We start from the raw sequence: 15947 nt of genomic DNA on the forward strand, positions 1-15947 counted from the left end.
CTCGCAGTGCCACGGACCTCAAATTCTCTCTGTATTTATACTTTGGAAATTTTCCTTATAAGGGAAATCTCCGTTTTGGGAGTAAAATTGCGATCTAAAAAGGAAAAAATCAAAATTCCTGAGCCTGGAATTTGTCTTTTTATTTTTGACCCCCCTGTTCAAATTTCACCCTAAATCAAAATATCAATTTATGATATAATTAAGGTGTAATAAAGGTAGTAGTGACTTGAAAAGTGTCTTAAAGTAAGGAATATCGAGTATGGACTCATAATATGACAATAAATCAACAACTATTTAATGATCTTATCTAGCTAGATTGAGCTTACTTTAAGGCTTTATCTTAGATTTTTGAAATGGAAGATAGGCTGGGGCATGCTAAGGCTTTAATATTATCGGTATTAGTGTGTGTGGAGTTGATTGGTCTGGCGCTGATTGACTTTCGTAATAAGGAGCTATGTAACCGGCTTAATGAACTAGACAAATCCCATGGTCTTGCGACAATAGAGCCTTTGGCAGTAGGCCGGTTAGATACTAATTTGAACACGATCGATAGTCCTGTTAAAGTAGAATCTAACGCGTCCTCTTTGGTTTGGGTGTCTCTTAAGAGAGATCAGTTCGGGAAGGCTATGGCAACTAAGGTCAGCGAAAGACTAAAGCTAGAGTTGGCTGTGGACCAACTAGGTTTAAAACGGCCTGGAGTGATAATTAAGTGGAGTGATGCTTTGGAGACTACATCCCCAGCCCAAGACGAACAGAGGGATCTTTGCCGAAAAGCCCGAGTGTGTACTGCGAGGCCATTTCTGTTGCTGGTAGACTCGCCGCTCTGTTTACCAGCACGGGAGGATCAAGAAGGACTAAATTACACCCAGGAGTTAGTTGTATGGATGCTTGACAAGAGTCGCAAGTATTTCCTAGAGATATACTGGCTAGTTTCGGCTGGTCTTAGGATGTGTTCAAATGATCAACTGAATGCCAGGCACCTCTTGGCCATAGCTCACACTAATACTCAAGTGGTCAGCTTGGTAGTTCTAGACGAGCGAGTAAAGACAATTAGCTTAACCATACCTGGATGGGGTGAAAGTAATTCGGCTGGTGTATATGCATTACAGCGATTGGTGCTGTATGCACCACAGGCCCGAATAGAACAGGTTTGTGTGTTTGGGGTTATCTTCGTTTATGCTCTCGATGTTCGTGTTGGTCACTGGAAGGAGTCATTGCAGGAACTCTTCATAACGCCTCGATTGACCTTGGGACTACAAAGAATTAGGTTAGAAATTGGGTTAGAAGTCGACAAGAGTGAAGTGTATGTAGACTGTGTTGGATACTTAAGTATAAATGTAGAGCTGGAGTGGCTGATAGCCAAGAGAATTGAAATATCTGAAAGTAAGAATGTCGCCAATCCTCCACTAACTCATCTCAAAATCAAATCAGCTTGTCCATTAATAGCACACTTAGGACGAATCGTTGGATTTAACTGGAAGAAACTTAGTGACCAGCAGGTATGGCTTGGCTCGAGTAATTGTACTGAAGTGTTTAGTGTGAATATGCGGGAGTGGGCGGAGGCGAATAGAGATTTTGAAAAGGAGCACGTGGTGTATGCTAGAGATTGGCTTAAGAATCGCTTTGAGTTGCTGCTTTACTATGGCAATACAATTGCTAGAAAGCTAGACAGACTGGACAGACTGGACAGGCCGGAGAAGACAATTGCTTCTTTGCCAGAAGAAAGCATCGATAGTAGTTCAGCACTAGCTATTAGTCTAGATCCAACCACTGAAGTTATTCTGTGTAAACTAGTATTGGCAATGATCTCTGAAACGTTATCTTTCAATGCAAAAGCACTTGCGAAAGCTCAATCTTGCCTTACTATTCCGAGCCCACTCTTAAACTCTACTGGTGTACCCGGGTGTGGCGAGTTACATCTCACTGGATTATTGAACTGTATGCTTCATGAAGTGAGGACAATGAAACAAAGCTCAACCCAACGCATCGAAGCTTTGCAGTCCATAAACATAATTGTGAATGCAGTTCAACTAGCTCAGAGCCTTCTCTCCTATTTAGGCAGGCTTGCTGAGAATAATGCCAATAGACTGGACTGTAATGCCATGGTACGTGAATATCAGCATATACTTGTGGAACTAGCTAGTAATGGAGAAACAGTCTGCTTTTGATCAAAACAACAAATGAAAGATCTAACGCACTACTCTTTCGGAAAGAGTGCAGGTTTTAACTGCACTACTAATGAAATGTAAGTCTTGATCTGAATTGGCCCTTTTTGCTCGGATATGATTGGTATCTCTTCTTTTGAGGAGATAACAACAACCGTATTCCTAAATAAACAAAGCAATCTCAATGTTAATAATTCCGATCGTTTATTTATTCTTATCTCATTTTGATATCATTTATAAGTCAACTTTAACTTTAATACATTCTGGCTTAGTAATAAACAAAAACCAACTTCAACTTAAACACAAAATCAGAACAGTTCATTTTTATTTTAGTTTCTTGTAAACTTAGATTGTGTTTTTATTCTGAGATTATGATATCAAAATTCAAAACATACTAGCATTCTTTTTGATAGGAGAAACTTCAACAACTAATAAAGAACCTTGTTCCTGTAGATAGTATATTTAAAGTGGAGGTCGCCGGGACACCACAGTAGTCTATTTAAATAAGATTAATATAGGTTGGTATTGTATTAATAGGGTTGGTATTGTATTAATGAGATTGGGATTGTATTAGTGAGATTAGTGGTTAGGAGTAGACAGTTAGTTCTTTTGCTGACCAGGTGGGACATCAAAAGGTAGCTGGCCGGGCTTAGTGGGAGTGGGTGCGTTTTTGAAATAGTTATGGGCGAGAATGTCTTCAATAGAAATGCGTTTGGCAGGATTATAGACAAGCATCTTAGTAAGAAGATCAACAGCATCGGGACCCGCAGCACCAAAGAGTTCAGAAAGATTATTGGGGGGATACTTGGGGAAGTTTAAGCGATATCCGGCTAGATCTTTGATTTCAGGCCAAGTTTCTTCGGAGGGTGTGCCTAGGGCGCGAAAGGTCAGGTCTAATTGGTGAACATCATCATCACCAGGCAGATACGGCGTGCGCAAAAGAAGCTCAGCAAAGAGACAGCCTAATGCCCAGATATCAATTCCAAAAGAGTAGTTAGTACTACCTAGAAGGAGTTCAGGGGCTTTATACCAGCGGGTAATGACTTGGTTGGTCATACAACGAACAGGAAACCCAAATTCAGTCGCAAGACCAAAGTCCGCTAGTTTAACTTGGCCCGTCCGACTAATTAGCACATTGTTCGGTTTAATATCCCGATGAAGAATGTACCGTGAATGGCACTCATAAAGTCCACGACAAATCATAAGCATCCAAGCCTTAACATCTTGGGGCATAAAGACCAGCTTTTTGCTACGGACAATTACTTCTAAGTTACTTTCCATATAAGGCAGTACAATATGAATATGCTTATCTTGTTCAAAAACATCTAGAATTTCAATAATATAGTCTGAGACTAAACTTTTAAGATGTTTAATCTCTCTTAGTGCCGACATTTCTATCCCCGATCGATCTTTGACTATCTTAATTCTCTTTATCGCAATCTTTCGTTCTTGCACGGCATTCAAAGGGGGCATATCTGTCACGATTGGGTCTTTGGCATTAGCTAAACTAACTGAATACTCTTTGCCCCCGTAAATCACAGCATACGTTCCTTCCCCAATCTTCTCTTCTTTAGTATACCTCTTAACCCGTTCCATGATTTTTTAAGATCCACTCCCGCCAATAAATGCCACCCCATGTCTAACTCAACTCATCTCTACTCCAGCCAATCCTATCATAGACCAAATCAAATACGCCCTAGTCAAATCGAAATCAACAACTATACCAGAAGATCTCTTTTATTTTATTTTACCTTATTTGGCCTTATCTCAGTTAAGTTAAGTTTGAATTGAGTTTGGGTTTGAATTGGGTTTGAATTGGGTTTGAGTTGAGTTTGGGTTGAGATAAGATGAGATTGAGATGAGATAGGTAAAGGTAAGTAGGAGTAAGATAGCGATGAGATAAGAGGGAAGAAGAACAATAAAAAGATCTTAAGATAGTAGAAAATGAGTAGGAAGATAAGATTAAGATAAGATTGAGATAGTATTGGGATAGTATATATCCTAAACAGATTTTAATTTTTATGGTGACTATTCTATGCAACTTTGGACAACGTTCTTATCTTATTCCGTTTGCCTTATCTAAGTATGTGAAAGGCATTCAGATAGAACCGACTAACAAGAAACACTCGGGCGGGTTTTGCAACTTTACATCCCTAGGAGAGTTCCTAAAGGAAATTCCCGATGCAGCTGAACTACTTAAAGATCTCCCATTTTTAGCTTCTTGGAAGGTATGCATGGTTTACAACGAGTTGGTAGATACTTTGCCTCAGTTGGAAAAATTAGATTTATTTGCATTACCTAAAAAGGAAAGAGTTTTGATTTTTGTTTTACTACATACGGAAATGATTTTTGTTAATCTTTACAAAGCCAAGAAATTAGGTAATTTCCCTAATGTTGGGGCTTTCTATGCATCTATGCTTACGGAAGAGGACGAACTGTTAAAGGAACACAATCGGGCCCGGAAGACAGAAGTTAAAGCCACCGATCAGGCTTCCTTTGATATCGGACTCCCAGCTGATTTTAAAGTTGTAACTCGTTTTCCTCCAGAGCCCAGTGGCTATCTCCATATTGGCCATGCTAAAGCTGCCCTTTTAAACCAGTACTTTGCCGATCGATATGATGGCTCTTTAATTATCAGAATGGATGATACGAATCCCAGTAAGGAAAAGGAGGAGTACGAGAAATCCATTATGGAAGACTTGAGTTTATTAGGTATTACTAAGTACCGAACCACCCATAGTAGTGATTATTTTGATATGTTGCTTTTGAAAGCCAAAGATTTGATTCGTAAAGGCCTGGCCTACTGTGATAATACTCCCGTTGAGGAAATGCGCAGTAACCGGGATAAAGGTATTCCTGCTCCCCGGCGAGATTCTAGTATTGAAGATAACTTACGTATTTTTGAAGGTATGATATCTTCCAATGAGTATGATACTTACTGTTTACGAGCTAAAATTAGTGTTGATAATCTTAACAAAGCTATGCGTGATCCGGTTATTTATCGGACTAATTATACTCCCCACCATCGAACGGGAACAAAATACAAAGTTTATCCGACTTATGATTTTGCCTGTCCTATTCTGGATAGTATTGAAGGTGTCACTTTAACCCTACGTACTAATGAGTACCGCGATCGTAATCCGCAGTATATGTGGTTTATTTCAGCCTTAGAGCTAACTAATCGTCCGGTTATTTGGGACTTCTCACGGCTGAACTTCAAACATACAGTACTGAGTAAGCGGAAGTTGCGCTGGTTTGTGGAGCATGAGAAAGTCTCTGGCTGGGATGATCCGCGTATGCCGACTGTCCGGGGTATTTTACGCAAAGGATTGTCTAAGGAAGCTTTGAAACACTTCATTATCATGCAGGGTCCTTCTAAGAATACAGTGCTTCAGACCTGGGATAAGCTTTGGGCTTTAAACGCCCAGGAAATAGACCCAACGGCCAAAAGACTGCATGGTATTGAGAAGGATGCAGTGCTTAAGATAACTTTAAGTGGAGTAAACATGCGTACAATTGAAGCTGAAGATCGAGAACCCCGAACTCTGCCAACGGAAATCTTAGTGGCCAAAACGGACATTGGCCATCTGCAAATCAATTCTGAGTTTGTCTTATTGGGGGTTGGTTCTTTTAAAATCACGAGTACTAATCCGTTGGTGGCAATGGAAACCCACACTGCTCCTAAGAATGTTAAAGTCAAAGTTACTTGGGTACCGGCCAATTCTTATGTTGAGGCCAAAACCGTTGAGTATTTTGACTTGATCACTGCTGAGAAACCCGAAGACCAAGAACCGCACGAACTCTTTAATGAAGAGTCTAAGAAAGAAGGAACAATCTTATGCGATGAACGTCTACTAACTGTGCGGCCCAAAGACTTCATTCAAATTGAGAAGCGTGGGTTCTTCTACTGCGATTCAGCCAAGCCTTTTACTCTCCATCTAGTTCCAGGCACTCGCCAGAACAAGAAGTAGAACTTGATGTTGAGTTAGGTTGGTATTGGGTTAGGTTAGTGTTGAGTTAGGTTGGTGTTGGGTTAGGATATCTATAGATACCTGTTTGCTTGGGAAATAAAGGAATGACTATTTAGTATTGGGTTTGTTTTGGTTTTGGTATCTAATTTTGATAGATGGTTTGGTAGGGGGCTTGAGGTTTAAGTATGACGTTGCTTTGGCTTAGGATTTGGTTGGTAGTGAGTTGAGTAGACCATCTAAGTGTAAACTAATCTTAAATTCCGATTAAATTGCTATTTTATTTACTACGTCATGTCCACTCGTTTGTCTGAAGGTGAATTAGACCGATTAGTGAACTATTTGCGAGATAAACCCCTTTCGGCCGAACCGGAAAAATACAGTATAGTGCTTGGGAATGCTCAAGGACATCCCATGGAAATTGATATTCTTAAAATGATCTTCGCTAATGTCGATAATAGTACATTGTTTTTGGGAATGGGTGGGTCGTTCTTTAGTCTTTTGGGTGATAAAGAGACCAAAGAAAATGGAACTGCCACTTTGGCCTTCTTTAAGTTTAGTCGAGATCTATGTCAAGATGCATCGGCTGATTATGATCTGCTGTGTAAGAGTGCGTTTGCTTATCTTGAAAGAACAAAATTACGCTATCTAGAGGTCAAAAACGAAATATTCACTATTCTAGAAGAGGCTGTGCAACATAATGTAAGCATTCAAAGCCACTCACTTGTTCTTCTCTTATCTGAACAGCCAGTTGCTTATCTAGCAGAAATACTGGTCTTTCTAGGTATTGCTGTGATGAAAGAGACTTTGGAGTACATTTTGATAGAGAGCGAGAAGAGTAAGAACGCGCAACTTCAAAAGAACGCAGGGGCTCTTTTACTGGCCTTAGCTGAAACTTTGCAGCCTGAATGGGTCTTTGACCTACTGGGTATTTACTTGCAAGGTCTGTCCTCTGAGCCCCCAAGTATTCGTAATGCAGTTATTGAAAGCACGACCTTTCTGGCGGGGTTCTTGCGTCAAGAGATCGAAACAACGGAAAGAGGCGAAAAGGAGTTACAGGCACTGACCACTGCCTTGCAAGAACGTCTGTGGGATGTAAGTCTTTTCTGTCGGGCTAAAGCCATTCAGTCACTAACTGAAATGGTTAAAGTCGGCTCAGTACTAAGAACAATTAGACAGCAAGTAGTTGATAATGTTTTGGCGCGAATTAAAGACAAGACACAGATAGTAAGAAAGAAAGCCTTAGTCTTCTTTAAAGCAGCGTTGGAGACCCATCCGTTTGTCCTGGATGGTGGTATGCTTTCGCCCGAAATTATCAAGAAGTACCAAGACCAAGAGGGCGAGTACCATCGTGATTGCGTCCAGTTTTATGAATCCGTACAAACAGGCCTTACTTACATCAAAGAGGTGCTTAATACTGGGTCGAAAAGTGAAGTGACGGAAATCATTCAATGTATTTCCTTATGCAGTTCGTACGGTATAGAAGGCGCTTTAGAGACTTTCCCTTATCTATTTACGCTTTCGTGGCACCGAGTATCTGCCGATGGCAAGACAACCACGGATACTTTGGCAGAGGAAATCAAAAGAATGGCCGATGGCGATCCTAGTAAGCTAATTGATTTAATGGTGCAGTTTGATAATGGCGCTCTGGCTTATACTGGATTTATTCGAGAATTAACACTGCGAGGTATTTTAGGTCTGGAAGTTGTTAATCGGTTGATTGCCCGGATTGATCGTAGCCAAGCAGATAAGAATGCACTTCCCTACCTTAAGCTACTTCGTCGGATTACAACCACAGACCGATCTGTTTCTGAAACTATTTTAGATAAGATTCTTGGCCTGCTAGATACAGCTACGGATCCCGAACTTCTTTCTGAAGTGATTATTCTGATTGGTAATTTAGACTACCGAGTTTGTAACACTTCCCGTATTATTGTAGCTCTTAAAGCCATGCTGGCTAAAGTTGCACCTCATTCCTTAACTTTACTGCAGAGTCTGATTGATACGGCCTACTTAATTAGCACGGATCCAGACGGCTTAGCAGCCGAAATACTTACGACTCTTTCTCAGGCCGGTTCACTTAGCCCGGTAGTATTTGCAATTGGCCATATTGCCATCAAACACGCCGTTCACTTGGAAAGGGTTGAAGCCGCCTGGAACATTCGGGGCAAACACAACAAGCCGGAAGAGCCGAAACGGACTAAGCGAGAGAGTCTTGCCAATCAGGAAATCCGTGAAAGAAGACTTAGTGTAGGCTCGCGCCGGAACAGCACTAAGATTACGACGGAAGAGCAGGAAGAAATGGCCGATCGAGTCTTTTTCGCCAAAGAGCATGAAATCATCTTTGGGGAAGACTCTGCTCTTCATCCGTTTATTGATTTAGTTGAAGTTGCACTCCAATCAGAAGACCCACACTTACAGATAGTTGGACTGGTGGCCATGGGCAAGCTTATGGCCATTAGTAGTGAGTATAACAGCCGACACATGCCTAAGCTTGTTGAGATCCTTAATAATGGCACCGAGCAAATGAAAGTCACAGCTCTAATTGCGCTTGCTGATTCTATTATGGCCTTCAGTAGTTTGGTTGGCGATGCCTCAGCCCATCTATTTATTCCACTCGTATCTTCTGCTAATACTTCCACTCCAGTCCAAGTCACCGCACTTATCCTTATTAGACACCTTTTACGCACAGGTATGATCAAAATCAAAGGCATGCACTGGCCCATTTCTCTATTCCTTTTAGAAACCGGCGAGCTACAAACCATTGCGCAACGTCTCTTTGAAGAAGCCATGGAGAAAGAGACTCCACTCAAAATCCTTTGCGAGGTCATTAAGTCCTATGCCCAAGCCATTAACTTTGCTCCAGAAGATTCACCAGACACAACATACGAATCGACCGATGCCCAACTCCTAGCTATCTTAAAACTACTAATCAAAAACAACAACATCACCGACCCCATCAAGAAAATCCAAGACTGGTCCCAAACCAAAAACGACCCCAGCGTGCTCCGAACCTGCTCAGTAGTCATCTCAGAACTTGCCAAAGCTCTCAAAGCCACCGAAGCACCTCCTAGCATAATCCAATAATTCCGTTCATTCAACTAACTCATACTAACTTAGTAACAACTTAACTCAACTCAACCCATACCAACATAACCTAATACCAACTCAACTCAATAAACACTCTAATTATGATATAGTCGCAATGAGATATTTCTGTATTGAGGTAACTGTAATAAGATACCACCTCAATAGCTATGAAATGGGATAATTAAGATTTAGCTATGGCTTATTTGAGGTTGAACTAAGATTTAGCGTAGTGTTTCGTCATTTTTTAGCATGAGTAACTTGACTAGTATTGAAGAGACTATTATCGAGCATCTTAAGACCGAAGGTGCCTTATACAGCTCAAGTATCTCGGGCGATTATGTAACTGTTATTGGAGTAGTTAAAAAGCTCGAATCATTTGGCCGCATTAAATGCACGCCAATTAGACACAAGATGCTTGCTTTGACTGAAGCAGGTGAGTTAGTTCAGCAGAGTAACTCGCCAGAGTATCTATTATATCTTGCTCTCAAAAAAGGAGTCGAAATGTCTAAACTTGATGCATACTACCGGACTAATCCTGTATACCAATCTATGTCTGATGCCGAGATCAAAAAGCTTATCATGGTTGGCCGTAACAACGGGATTAAATCTGGACTTTTCAAAGTTAGTGGTGATTCGTTAGTTATTGCGACTGAGCAGAATGAAGATACTATCAAGAAGAGCCTGGCCAATTTAACAACTTTAGATAGTGCCCAGATTGAGATCTTGAAGAAAAGAAAGATGATTGTTCAAAAAGATACAACCCACTATCGTATTGAGAAAGGCGAAAGTTTTAATGTCACAGACCAACTCATTAGTGATATTACTTCAGATATGCTGCACAATCTTAACATCTCACAGGGCTTAAAGAAGTACAACTTTGATATTGTGCCCAATCTGGTTAAGTATTCCGGTGCTTTGCATCCTTTGTCCTTGGAGAGAGAGCGAGTTAAGAGTATCTTCTTGCAGATGGGCTTTGAAGAGATGAATGCTGGGAAGTACGTGGAGTCTTCTTTCTGGAACTTTGATGCTCTTTTCCAGCCACAGCGCCATCCGTCGCGGAATGAGCAGGATACCTTCTTTTTAGAGAACCCAAGCACAGCCCAGGATCCAGATAGTGAGTACTTGCGCCGGGTGGAGGCCGTACATACGGTTGGAGCTTACGGCTCAATTGGTCATCAAGCCCCTTGGAGCTTAGAGGAGTCCAGAAAGAACGTGCTAAGAACTCATACAACAGCAGTTACGACCCGTTTATTATACCAGCTGGCTAAAGAGGGCCGCTTATCAGGTAAGTTTTTCTCGATCGATCGGGTCTTCCGGAATGAGTCCCTGGATGCCACTCATTTAGCCGAATTTCATCAGGTGGAAGGAATTGTGATTGGCGAGCACCTAACGATTGCCCATCTAATGGGATTCTTAGAGGCCTTTTTCAAAAGTTTTGGTATTGATAAGATCAAATTCAAGCCGGCCTTCAATCCCTACACCGAGCCTAGTGTAGAAGTCTTTGCCTATCACGAAGAGATGAAAAAGTGGATGGAGATAGGTAACTCCGGAATGTTTAGGCCAGAAATGCTTCTGCCCATGGGACTGCCTGCTAATGTACGAGTGATCGGCTGGGGCCTATCACTAGAACGGCCAGTGATGATTTTCAGACAAATGAATAACATCAGAGAGTTAGTTGGTCATAAGGTAGATTTAGCCTTTATTAGAAATGGCTTAGCGAAGGGTAACGCCAAATGAACTATCTGGTGACAAGTACTCGCTATCCGGCTCATCGTTGCTAAGCGCACATAATAAACCTTGTTTGCCGCATAAGTAGATCGTTTCGTTAGTGTAGATAAATGAAGTAATTGGCTGGGTTAGTGTTATATAACAAGTAAGATGGAGATAGTCTGTGTATTTAAAGAGACTAAAAGTATTAAACTGGACTGTAGCTATGGTTTCTAAATCAACCAGTTCAAGATAATCAGGCGTAATTCGTTCAGATAGGGTCAGGCGGCCCAGGAGTTGTTCATTTTGAATGTAGAATAAATGAAGACGGCCACAGGCCAGATGAACGAGAAGAGCACTGAGTTGAGCGGTGCTAAAGACCTGCATAGTTTTGACGGGTGCTTGGAAGTGAACCTTGGGCTGGCCCGAAAGAAAGAGACTAAACCCATCAGAATGGAAGTAGCCAGTATGTAGTAAGCCAAAGAATTTAATAAAGGTAGTGCTAAGTGTTTTGGTCTCTTCGATATAAGCCGTGTACGTTTGGTGGGTCTTGCTGATGGTTAAGCGCTTTAGAGAAACATTTGGGTTAGGAGCGGAGTAAAGAAGTTGGACTGTATCTTTTGGCGGATGAAGGTCTTCTTTGACCAGAGTCTTGTTTTTATCTAGATAGTAGCGAGTGTACTGGCCATGAACATCTTGAGTAACAATGGTTTTGCGGTATTTACAGGCACTTTTGATAGGATTGGCTGCTTGGATTGTGCTTTTGGTTGTTACTCGTTCTAGATGTTCAATTACTTCGACTTTCTCTTTATAGATACTCAGAGTCAAAGTGGCCCGTTTCGTTGAGAGTGCATAAAACCCGACTAAATCAACGGCTCGGGCAATATTAATAGTTCGTAGGTACTCTAAGCGCTCAGTCAATTTGAAAATAGATAAAGTCCCACATTGATCAACTCGATGGAGGTATGTGCCATCATAAGACAAAAAGAGCGGGGTGCCTAGCAAACGAGCATGGACTCGGCCGTTCACCATTAGTAAGTTGTTCTTCTCTATGCAAACATGCGGCGTGGTTGTAGTTAGTATTGGGTTGGTAGTGGTGGTGTTAGTAGTAGTGGTGGTAGTGGTGGTGGTGGTGGTGGTAGTAGTGGTAGTAGAATTAGCTGGGGAGTGGAAGGGCGTGGTTGGCTGATTAATGGCAAACCCATTTAAGTCGCGATAAATCCGGTGTTGAGTGCCATTAATAAGACAAGTGAGACTATTGGGCTTAAACTCGCACACTTCGACAGTCTGGCCCTGACATAAACTCCGACTTATGGAAATAACAGAGTGAGTGATTGTTTGGTCATTAATGCTTACCAGGTTCCTCTTATCCAGAAACAGAGTCGTACTAAACCCTTTACATCTAGTAGACACAATCCAGCTAAACTTCTCATTATCATAAACCAGCACTTCCTTTACCCGATCAGCATACTCAACTTCAATTCGATCCCTACTCAGAACTCGCCACCCAATAATCTGCCGCTCTGACTCCCCATTACTATTCCGATTAATAGGATACGACCGTAACCTACTAAGGTCCCAAAGTACATCTTTCATATGCTTAGTACAGCTTCTAACCATCATATACTCCTGATCTGCTAGTCCAAAAACAACCCCAGATAAGGCAATCCGTTTTGCCTCTACGACCGTGCCCCGCTCTAAATCATAAGCATAGATAACCAGATCAGAAGCAAACAGAAGACTTAATCTCTCTCCTAACCCCACAGATAAGATTTTAGACTCAGTTTCTAACTCAGCCACCAATCTACCCTCATAATATAACCCCAAATATTTATCAAAATACTCAACCGCCAAATGAAAGTTCGCCCCACGCCAAGAAAGCCAACTTCCAGCTATCCAAACTAAGTGTTTCATATAAATATTTTATTGCCCGTTTTGGTAAGTTTGCTGAACTGCTATCTGAAACTTATCAGGACTTTCCAGGAATAGCTCTAAAGCCGCCGCATTAAGAGGATCCTCACACGGAATGTCATAGAAAATAGAAGATACACCAAAAATAACCGCCTGAATCCCTTGGCGCACACTCCAGTCTTCCCGAGTAATGTTTAAACAGACCCGGCCCAGTCGATCAATAGAAGGATGAAGCACCGGATCAAGACATACCGGTTTAGGAGGCGAAAAAGGATAGTCGTTTTTGATTTTGATTAGAAACCGATACTTATGTCCAGCGTAAATCCCATCTTTAATATGAAAATGCCATGTCAAATGGGCCGAGCCATCAGCAAACGTTTCTAAGGCCAATGTATCCCCAGCGGCAATAGAAATGTCTTCCAGTTCTCGGTGCAGCCGCAACAACGAGAGAGGGGTTTTCATGAAAAATTCAAGGGGTTGCTTGCCGTATATTTACTTGCTTACAACTTCTTGAGATTCTTAAGGACCTTCCCGGCATCTTCAGTTGAAGTTTTGTTAATTTCTGTTATCTCTTTGATTAGAGGCATTTGGTCCTCTATCTCTCTGTTTTGAGACTTAAGCTGGGTTTGTAGGTCCTTGAGTCCATCACGAATGGATAGAAGGACTGCGTTGGTCGAATCTTCAGTTGGATTTTCATCCTCTTGTGGACATGCAGTATAGGGCTCTTTAAGAGGAATACTGCACTGTAGGGGAGCAGTTCGTGTTTCTAGAGGCGGTCGTTTAGTAGGCGTTGATTTAAAGATGCCTTTGACTTTATCACTTATTTTATCTCCAATAGTAATGAATTTACTAGCACGTTGCATTTTGACGGAAAGTTCCTTGCCTTTAGAGACATTTTGGAGGATAGAATCGGCTTCACACATAATGTCTTCTAATTTCTCTCTTTGTTCTGAGAGAATTGCTTGAGTTTTACTAGTTGTTTTGCTAATTGAGTTTAACGTCTTCTGAGCTTCAAGGGCGGTCTTGTAATTGATACGCTCGACTTCTTTAAGGTAGTCATCCTCGGTCTTCTCCTTCTCCTTGTATTTTTTCTCCATAGCAAACACACTGATTGGACATAATAAAGGCTTAGTATGATTGGTTTAGGGGTGGTTAGTATTGTGTTGGTATTGGGTTAGGATGGGGTTGGTATTGGGTTGGGGTGTGTTAGGATGGAGTTAGGTGATATTATGTGATGGATTAGGATGAGGTTAGAAGGGGTTTGGTTTGGGTTTAGGAGGGGTTAATGTGGTCTTAAATTGATATTTTGATTTCGATAAGACGAGATTAAAATAAGATAAGATGGTGGTTGTTGTTTATTTGGTTTAAGTTTAGGTTGAGTTGAGTTGGGTTTAGGATTGTGATGGGTTTAGATTGAGTTAGTTATCCCAGTTGTGGGGGAAGACAATTTTGGCGGTGGAGAGTTTAGTATTGGTTAGGTCGGCAATAAGTTGGAAGTCTTCTTTGTCGATTTGAAGTTGCTGGATTAGGCGGCTTTTGGCGGCGGGAAGAACCTTCTTATCGGCAATGAAAGTGGCTAGCCAGGCCAGGTGGTGGTGTAAGGAACGACTAGTGAACACTCCACCAGTATTGAAATGGTTAAGAAGACGAGCGATCTTTTTGTACTTGGCCTCTTTAGTAGTGGAGAATCCTAAGTACTTGGTAAAGTTAATGCGAGTACTTAAACGTAGTTCGGGCTTAATGCAGGTATAGTAAGCAGCAATAGGGAAAAGGTTCTTCTCGCCTTGGTAGAAGACTTGTGAGGAGAGGATTTCGGCCTGACTTAAACTATCGGCCGTATTGGCGGCACTGGATAGACTAATAAGACTTTCCTGGTAGTTTTCATGGACCATCATGAGGGAGAGGAGAGTGTCGGAATAGAAAGCTTTCATTCTTCGGTCTATAGAAGTATTACGAGTGAATAAAGTCCTAGTTGTATCAAACAAATTAGTAGTAGTTAGTTCCTTACCTAGGGCCTTAATGTCTTCAGTAGAGATACTTCCTTTTTGACAGAGACATTGTAGAGCATTAATGGCATACCTCATGTCACCACCACAAACAGCCGCAATTTGAGCTAAAGTATTATCTGCAATAGATATCTTTTCTTTAGTTACTATTTTTTTGAAAGTATTGATAATAGTCCGGCTATCTAATTTTTGAAAAACAATAACTTTACACTTAGGCAGAATGCTTTTGATTTTAGGATTGGTCTTATCATTAACCGTCATAATAATAGGAACTTTAGTTTGTTTGAACAAAGTAAGAATTTCATTAAGTCCGCCCCTATCATTGGCCCCCATCGTATCTATTTCTTCCAGAAGAATAACCTTATTCCGGTGCATTCCGGCCATGACCGTTAAAGTCTGTTGGGCTGAAAAGACTGAAAGATTAGCAATTTCCGCTTTATTACGGCAATCAGCTCCATTATACTCAATCAAGGTAATGCCTAACTCTTTAGCGACTAAATAGACAGATAAAGTCTTGCCTACTCCCGAAGGACCGGCAATGATCAAGGGCTTACGATTAAGGGCCATAAGAAAGACTTTTACTTGATCAGCTGCACTACTATTTCCTCCTAGTTCAGATATGCTTTGTGGCCGGTGCTTATCTATCCACTTCTCATTACTCAACTGAGTTACTTCTCGTGTAACTTCCTGGGGCTGAACAATGTAATCTTTGGTTATGGCAACGAAATCAGATTCAGATATGATCTTGGTTCCCAGATCTAGTGCTTTTTTCATCTTAGATGGTCCTGGTTCTTTACCGGCTAATAGATAGGTGGTGTTTTTTGAAATCGAAAGAGTTACTTTTCCGCCAAGTTCGCGAATTCGGGCAACTAAGTCTTCACGTGGTGTTTCAGTTTCGCCGGTCACTACGAAGACCATTCCGAAAAAGGGAAGCTTCTCTTCCTTAGACTGCATAAAAAAGTATAGGCTGCTTGCTTTATACTCATTGATAGGCGTTTGAGTTGAGTTGGGTTGAGTTGTGGTGTGTTAAGTGTTGAGATGGGGTTAGTATTGTAATGGTGTTGTGTGGTAAGTTATATTGTGAGGAGGGATTGTTTAAT

At 41.3% G+C, this 15947-nt stretch overlaps 9 protein-coding genes across 9 annotated transcripts; 4 read left to right on the forward strand and 5 right to left on the reverse strand.

Moving 5' to 3' along the window:
* Positions 1–353: 353 nt before the first annotated feature.
* Positions 354–2168, forward strand: NEHOM01_1333 (uncharacterized protein; the record flags this gene model as incomplete). The annotated part of the gene is made up of 1 exon (XM_051490211.1): positions 354–2168. The coding sequence occupies one exon, from the start codon at positions 354–356 to the stop codon at positions 2166–2168; it is 1815 nt and encodes a 604-aa protein (XP_051346171.1).
* Positions 2169–2765: 597 nt separating this feature from the next.
* NEHOM01_1334 (cyclin-dependent kinase 7) lies at positions 2766–3761 on the reverse strand (the record flags this gene model as incomplete). Its single annotated transcript, XM_051490212.1, has 1 exon — positions 2766–3761. The coding sequence occupies one exon, from the start codon at positions 3759–3761 to the stop codon at positions 2766–2768; it is 996 nt and encodes a 331-aa protein (XP_051346172.1).
* Positions 3762–4186: 425 nt separating this feature from the next.
* Positions 4187–6136, forward strand: NEHOM01_1335 (glutamyl-tRNA synthetase; the record flags this gene model as incomplete). The annotated part of the gene is made up of 1 exon (XM_051490213.1): positions 4187–6136. The coding sequence occupies one exon, from the start codon at positions 4187–4189 to the stop codon at positions 6134–6136; it is 1950 nt and encodes a 649-aa protein (XP_051346173.1).
* A 291-nt stretch (positions 6137–6427) lies between these two features.
* Positions 6428–9220, forward strand: NEHOM01_1336 (uncharacterized protein; the record flags this gene model as incomplete). The annotated part of the gene is made up of 1 exon (XM_051490214.1): positions 6428–9220. The coding sequence occupies one exon, from the start codon at positions 6428–6430 to the stop codon at positions 9218–9220; it is 2793 nt and encodes a 930-aa protein (XP_051346174.1).
* Positions 9221–9472: 252 nt separating this feature from the next.
* On the forward strand, positions 9473–10960 carry NEHOM01_1337 (phenylalanyl-tRNA synthetase alpha chain; the record flags this gene model as incomplete). The annotated part of the gene is made up of 1 exon (XM_051490215.1): positions 9473–10960. One exon carries the CDS (start codon positions 9473–9475, stop codon positions 10958–10960), a length of 1488 nt encoding a protein of 495 aa, XP_051346175.1.
* On the reverse strand, positions 10937–12844 carry NEHOM01_1338 (uncharacterized protein; the record flags this gene model as incomplete). Its single annotated transcript, XM_051490216.1, has 1 exon — positions 10937–12844. One exon carries the CDS (start codon positions 12842–12844, stop codon positions 10937–10939), a length of 1908 nt encoding a protein of 635 aa, XP_051346176.1.
* Positions 12845–12853: 9 nt separating this feature from the next.
* Positions 12854–13303, reverse strand: NEHOM01_1339 (ubiquitin-conjugating enzyme E2 M; the record flags this gene model as incomplete). Its single annotated transcript, XM_051490217.1, has 1 exon — positions 12854–13303. The coding sequence occupies one exon, from the start codon at positions 13301–13303 to the stop codon at positions 12854–12856; it is 450 nt and encodes a 149-aa protein (XP_051346177.1).
* Positions 13304–13341: 38 nt separating this feature from the next.
* NEHOM01_1340 (uncharacterized protein) lies at positions 13342–13938 on the reverse strand (the record flags this gene model as incomplete). The annotated part of the gene is made up of 1 exon (XM_051490218.1): positions 13342–13938. The coding sequence occupies one exon, from the start codon at positions 13936–13938 to the stop codon at positions 13342–13344; it is 597 nt and encodes a 198-aa protein (XP_051346178.1).
* Positions 13939–14259: 321 nt separating this feature from the next.
* On the reverse strand, positions 14260–15801 carry NEHOM01_1341 (replication factor C subunit 1; the record flags this gene model as incomplete). Its single annotated transcript, XM_051490219.1, has 1 exon — positions 14260–15801. The coding sequence occupies one exon, from the start codon at positions 15799–15801 to the stop codon at positions 14260–14262; it is 1542 nt and encodes a 513-aa protein (XP_051346179.1).
* Positions 15802–15947: the final 146 nt, after the last annotated feature.

This window comes from Nematocida homosporus (assembly GCF_024244095.1).
Source record: "Nematocida homosporus strain JUm1504 chromosome Unknown 4546, whole genome shotgun sequence".
Taxonomy (NCBI): domain Eukaryota; kingdom Fungi; phylum Microsporidia; genus Nematocida; species Nematocida homosporus.